This window comes from Trichechus manatus, unplaced genomic scaffold (assembly GCF_000243295.1).
Source record: "Trichechus manatus latirostris isolate Lorelei unplaced genomic scaffold, TriManLat1.0 scaffold00068, whole genome shotgun sequence".
Lineage (NCBI taxonomy): Eukaryota > Metazoa > Chordata > Mammalia > Sirenia > Trichechidae > Trichechus > Trichechus manatus.
In genome coordinates, this window is record NW_004444004.1 from 6,606,126 (window position 1) to 6,612,125 (window position 6,000).

Genomic DNA, 6,000 nt, shown 5'->3' on the forward strand with positions numbered 1-6,000 from the left:
ATCAATTCCCCTCGGCTGAACAAGCTTAAACTTAACTCCACAGATCGTTCTCTTGTATCTTTTATCCATGGAGCTCAAAATGCTGTTCAGGCTTGGCTTCCTGCCACTCACTTGCAAAGGCTGTCTTTGAGGGTCAGACCCAAGATCTCAGAAGAGCCTTGGTTAACGGTCATGTGCCAAGGGGCTCCCAGAAAATATGGTACACGCAGTCTTCACAATTCCCTCACATTTGAAAAGGAAGTAGGAATGGATTAGTTGGTCTGTGTTACAGATATGGAAGCTGTGGAGGTCTAGCGATCTGGCCACTATCATCCTCCAGACCAGGGATAAGCCTGGTATATACCTGAGTCTTGACCCTTTCCATGACTACTGTCAAATGGCACTTTATTTTTGAAACTAAGAAGACCCTCATCTAAATGGAACACTGGGACCATGTTCCTATGACAATGGTCAATGGAGAATATAGAATGACAGAAGCATAAGAGATGAAAATACCACTCAGATGTTTTGACTCCCACTGTAAGACAGTCAAGGAGTCTTGGTGGCTCAGTGGTTAACAGCTTGGCTGCTAACCAAAAGGTCGGCAGTTTGAATCCACCAGCTACTCCTTGGAAACCCTATGGGACAGTTCTACTGTGTCCTTTATGGTCATTATGAGTTGGAATCGACTCAACGGCAACAGGTTTACAGGTAAGACAGTCAAAGCTCTGCCCCACTCAGCCTATGGGTGTCTGTTATGGATTGAATGGTGTCCCCAAAAAATGTGTGTCAACATGGCTAGGCCATGATTCCCAGTATTGTGTGATTGTCCACCATTTTGTCATCTGATGTGATTTTCTTATGCGTTGTAAATCTTACCTCTGTGATGTCAATGTAGCAGGATTAGAGGCAGTTATGTTAATGAGGCAGGACTCAGTCTACAAAATTAGGTTGTATCTTGAGTCAATCTCTTTTGAGATATAAAAGAGAGAAGCGAGCAGAGAGATAGGGGGACTTCATGCCACCAAGAATAGAGAACTAGGAGGGGAGTGCATCCTTTGGACCTGGGGTCCCTGTGCTGAGAAGCTCCTAGACCAGAGGAAGATTGAAGACAAGGACCTTTCCCTAGAACTGACAGAGAGAAAGCCTTCCCCTAGAGCTGGCACCCTGAATTTGGACTTCTAGCTTCCTAAACTGTGATAGACTAAACTTCTGTTTGTTAAAGCCATCCACTTGTGGTATTTCTGTTATAGCAGCACTAGATGACTAAGACAGTGTCCAAATCTCCATTACCTTCCCACATCGCCCCTCAACAATTTCTTTTAAGTTTCTAGACCTAGGAGGCGAGATCAACTAAAATACACCATATGGAGAACCATAAGGGTTTTGTAAGAGTCTCAGTCAAGTCGATAAGCAGAAGCAAGCTGGAAGTAGGAGCCACTGTTAATACTCAGTGTCTGATTGAGGCTGCTGTTACTGACCCTCTGATTCCTTCCAGTTAGCCTCTCCTTGACCTTTGCTGGAAACTCTTAGAAACGCAAGTGGGGCTAAGTTGTCACCCAAGTCAAAAGAGAATTCTGGGTGCTACCAGCCCTGCATGGAAGCCTGGAAAAAAAAGAAAGAATGTCAACTGGCCTAGCTTTGACATGTCCAACTTATCACCACATACACTACTCACTGCCTTAGCCATGCACTCATTCTTTCTACAGTTACTGAACACCTTCTCTGTGCCAGTCACTGAGCTGAGCGCTGGGTTTACACACATGAATTTCAAGTACCATCCCTTTCTCCTGCTAGCCAAGTGTCAATTCCTGAAGTAATGTGTCCATAGAAGTATATAACCTTTAGGATTACCTTTTACCTGCATTCATGGGCTATAGCATGCCCATGGATGCAGGTAGAAGGTAATCCTAAGGCCCATTTGTGATTGTCTCAGAGGTCCCAAAGGGAGGTCAGATCATTGGCTTGGACTAGCCTTAGAATTTGGTTTGGTACCATGGTTTTCAAGGGGAAGAAAGAAACTAATCTAACTCTACTTTCCAATGTGGCCAGAAAACCAGTAGTGCCTAAAAAGGAAAAAAAAAAAAAAAAAATCAGAGATAAGGGAAGCTAGAATGATATTTCAGATTTAAAACTTTTACAATGGGTCTGAGGAAAGAAGAAACCAGAAAACATCACCTTAACTGGTACGACAAATGAATCTGGTGCTTTTCATAAGCAAGCCAGAAAACCACAGTACCTCAGCACAGGATTTCTCAACTTTGGCATTATTGACATTCCGTATCAGATAATTCTTTGGTTTGAGGGAGGGGAGGGTTGTCTTGTGTACGGTAGGATGTTTAGCAGCATCCCTGGCCTCGATCCCTTGGATGTCAGTAGCACCCCTCTAAGTTGTGATAACCAAAAATGTCTCCAGAAATTGCCAAATGTCACCTATGGGACAAAAGCAACCCCAGTTCAAAACCACTGCCTTAGCCCATCACTACCATCTCACCACAAGGCCACCTGAATGTAGTCATTGGAGAGAAGAAAGAAAATAAGATCTCAGCTATATTCCCAGTGGACAAATTCAAGGAAAGTGAAGCACAGGAGAGGTCATGCCGTTGGTCCACAGCCGCAGAGCTACTTGGTGAAAGAGTCAGAAGTAGAATCCAGGTTTCCTGGCTCTAATCACCCACAGTATGCTGCTAATGGAGACGGTGATGATAAAGAACGAGGTAATGATTCTAAAATTCAGACAGCAACAACAACAGCAAAAACAAACTTCAGCAGTAGGTTCTGCCAGCACATTTTCCCAGTGCCTCATACAGGTCTACAAAATAGCTCTCATATTCATACACATATTTGCCTGTATCTGTCTACTCTTGTTTTTCCTTTCCAGAAAGTTCAAATTACACAACTCCCATTGCCTTACTGCAGTTGGCCATTTTTATATTTTGCTATTTCTTAGTCTATCCACCCACTGCCAGCATCCCAGTTTCCCTACACTAAAATTAGAGGGAGCTTAAAAGAGAGAAAAGACAAGTGGGTGTGTCAGGACCACAAAAACGCTGAGTAGAACTGTTCATGAATACCAAACAGGGCTAGTCTTAGATGTAGGGCAACTAAGCAGTAACCTCCTATCAGTTTGGTACCTCACACTTTGCTATTAGATATTTGTTTCTTTGGTGAGGACTGTTCATTGAACTCTTGACTGTAATTAGCACCTGTGTTTATCAGATCACTGTCCTCTAAGATAACCACCAAAGAGCAGGGATCTCAGAGATCAAGTTTGTTTTGGAGCAGTAATACTACAGTATATGTTTCTGCCCTTGGAAGGCAGCTCCAAATAATATTCTGCAATGAGTATCTTGCAGGTAGGAAAAAGTGTCAAAAATGAAGGCTAAGCAACAGAGATCAACTCTGCTATTGGCCAATTTTTCTATAAATGAAAACTCTGATGTAGATTACACATTGGGAAATCCTATACTAGGTATTTCAAAGGAGTCCCCATCCATGGCCTTAGAGCTGGACTTAAGGAAAGGAGTGAGAGCAGATTTCCACATAAGGTCACACTTCCTACTTTCTTCTCTAAAGCCCCCCAACCTACCCAATTCCAGGGACCCAGGTCTTACCTCCCACAAACTGTGCTGCTCCCATGCAACGTCCCATCATTCTGGAAATGAGCTCTTCCATGCAGCAGCCCAGGACAGCAGCTAGTGCCACAAGAAGCAGCAGAGCACAGCCGGCACCTGTCACCACCGTGCACATCTGCCAGGCCAGGCTTGGAATGGCACTGAAGCTGGCGTAGCGCCCACACTCTTCCACCATGATCAGACTGTGCCCTTCTCCCCGCACAGGGTAGTTGCACCTCCGGAAAGTGCTGAATGACACTTGCTTCCCCAGCTGGGATCCAAAAAGCCAGTAAGGCAGGAAGTAACTGGTAGAACTGGCCACAGCAGTAACAAGGGACAGGAAGGCCCAGAGTGTCCCCACCAGGGTCAGGCTGCTCCTCATGGTCCCAGGTTTCTCTGCAGGGATGGGGAGATGAGTTGGGTCACAGCACCAAATTCAGGAAGTTACCATGTAGGCTCTATTGACTTAGTTTTCATCTGGCTGGCCAGTTCTGGAACTCAATAATGTGCCACTTGGCCCTTGCTTCTGGCTAAGATTATTCTCATGAGGACCATTTAGTTCCCTGTGGAATTCTGCTTCCCAGCACTTTTTCCATCTTCCCTTCCTTTTGCCTGATGCAGAGTTCTATGGTCTCTAGGCTGCAATAGAAGAACCACAGAATTGAATTAGTGACTGCTCTGCCAACTCAAATGCAGCCTGATTAGACACCTTTTAATTCTTATCATACAGCTTGGAACAAGTAGCAGGAGAGGAGTTGAATGTAAGCAAGGCTGCCCCGGGTACACTCAGACATCCAGCTAACTGGCCTTGCTGGCCTGGAAGCCTGGAAGGAGGTGGTAGAATCTCAAGAGAGTCAGGGAAAAAGTTGTTTTCAGAGTGAAGGAGGAAGGAAGACAACACACAGGGCCTACCCCTGCTACAAAGGGGGAAGAGGGAAGGAGAGCTCAGCATGGAGTTACATTTGACTTGGGTAGGGTGTCCAACAGGGTGTTAACACAGGCTTTTCAATGGGATACATCAGCCATGTTGAAATGAGTAGAAGAGAATAAGTGATGTCCAGTCTCACACCCTATACCTATAGCTGAGTAAGCACTGTTAAGTCACTTTTCCCACAATCAAAAAGTGAAACAACTTTCCAACCAGCGAGGGTTGTTTAACTCTAGACTGTCTATAAGAAAAGCTGCCTTGTCCTTTTCTGGATATAGTCAAGAAAGCATCTCATCTCTCGGAGATAGATCAGACAGCCCTGGCCCGGCAGCAGGAACACATAGCTGTAAGGACCTCTCAAGGTCACTTCTGAACAAGTAATTCTCATATTTAAGATGCTGAGAGTCTTTCCAGATCTGATCTCCTCAACCCAGCTCACAAACTGTTTTCACAGACCCCTCTGTCAAAAAGCAACTACTTCCCTCTCAACTCCATTAATCTGCCATTGCTTTCTGGCCTGTTTCTTGGTTAGGGCAGCCAGAGATCACACTGCAACTTGATGACAGCACCCGTGAATGTCTCCAGCAGGCAGATGGGGAAGTAGGTTTCAGAAACTTCTTCATGATTCATTCCCATTGTTTAAAGTTACATGTGGTGCTGTCGAGTGGGGGGAGACACAAGGCAGGGGAAGTGCAGGAACTTGCTGTATTGGGGCCACCACACGGCCAATTTGGGACAGTCAGGTTCGAGAAGCAGTTGTACTTAAGTCTCAGGGTCCATGCCCAGCCACAAGCCCTTTCACAACCCTCCTCAAAGAGTACCTGGCCACTGCCTACTAGAATCTTCCATGCAATGATTACCAGCCCACCCTGGTGGCCATAGTAAGTGCCACAAACAAGCCATCCCAGCAACTCCACTTCAGATAGACCTGCCCTGCTGTACCTTATCTGAGCGACTGACCCTGCCAATTGGAGAAGGAGGTGAAAGGTATTGTGACCAAAGACGAGCAAACAACAAAGAACACACAGCCTGCCTGCTCAGACATAGCCAAATAAAACAAAAAAGCAGGAAGAGAGAAATAAATCTACTATCAATAAATGAGGAAAATACCAAATGCGTCAAAGACAACAGACAATATCAAAACATTTACAAAAACAAGACAAGATGGTTACAGTAGGCATCCAAAATAAAACACCAGATACCCTTCCAGTAAAAGAAAAGGCACTAGAACTACCTGAAAGGGAAATCAAATCTCTAATATTCAGAGCTATCCAAGAGTTGAAGCATAAAGCAGACAAAAATGAAGAAAACATACACAAATTCATGGAAAAGGCAGACAAATTCATGGAAAATACGGACAAAAAAATGGAAAAATTCAAGAAAATAATGCAGGAACAAAATGCCAAAACAAATTCACAACTAGAAATCATACAAAAACAACAATTAGAAATCCAAAAGATAAACAACAAGATTTCAGAA

At 44.4% G+C, this 6,000-nt stretch overlaps 1 protein-coding gene across 1 annotated transcript in view; it reads right to left on the minus strand.

Moving 5' to 3' along the window:
• LHFPL1 (LHFPL tetraspan subfamily member 1) overlaps nt 1-6,000 on the minus strand; it is a 55,495-nt gene that overhangs the window by 36,594 nt on the left and 12,901 nt on the right. The window contains exon 2 of the mRNA XM_004379784.1: nt 3,594-3,989. Within this exon, the coding sequence (XP_004379841.1) occupies nt 3,594-3,975 (382 nt within the window). The 5' untranslated portion in view covers nt 3,976-3,989. The remainder of the gene's footprint in view (nt 1-3,593; nt 3,990-6,000) is intronic.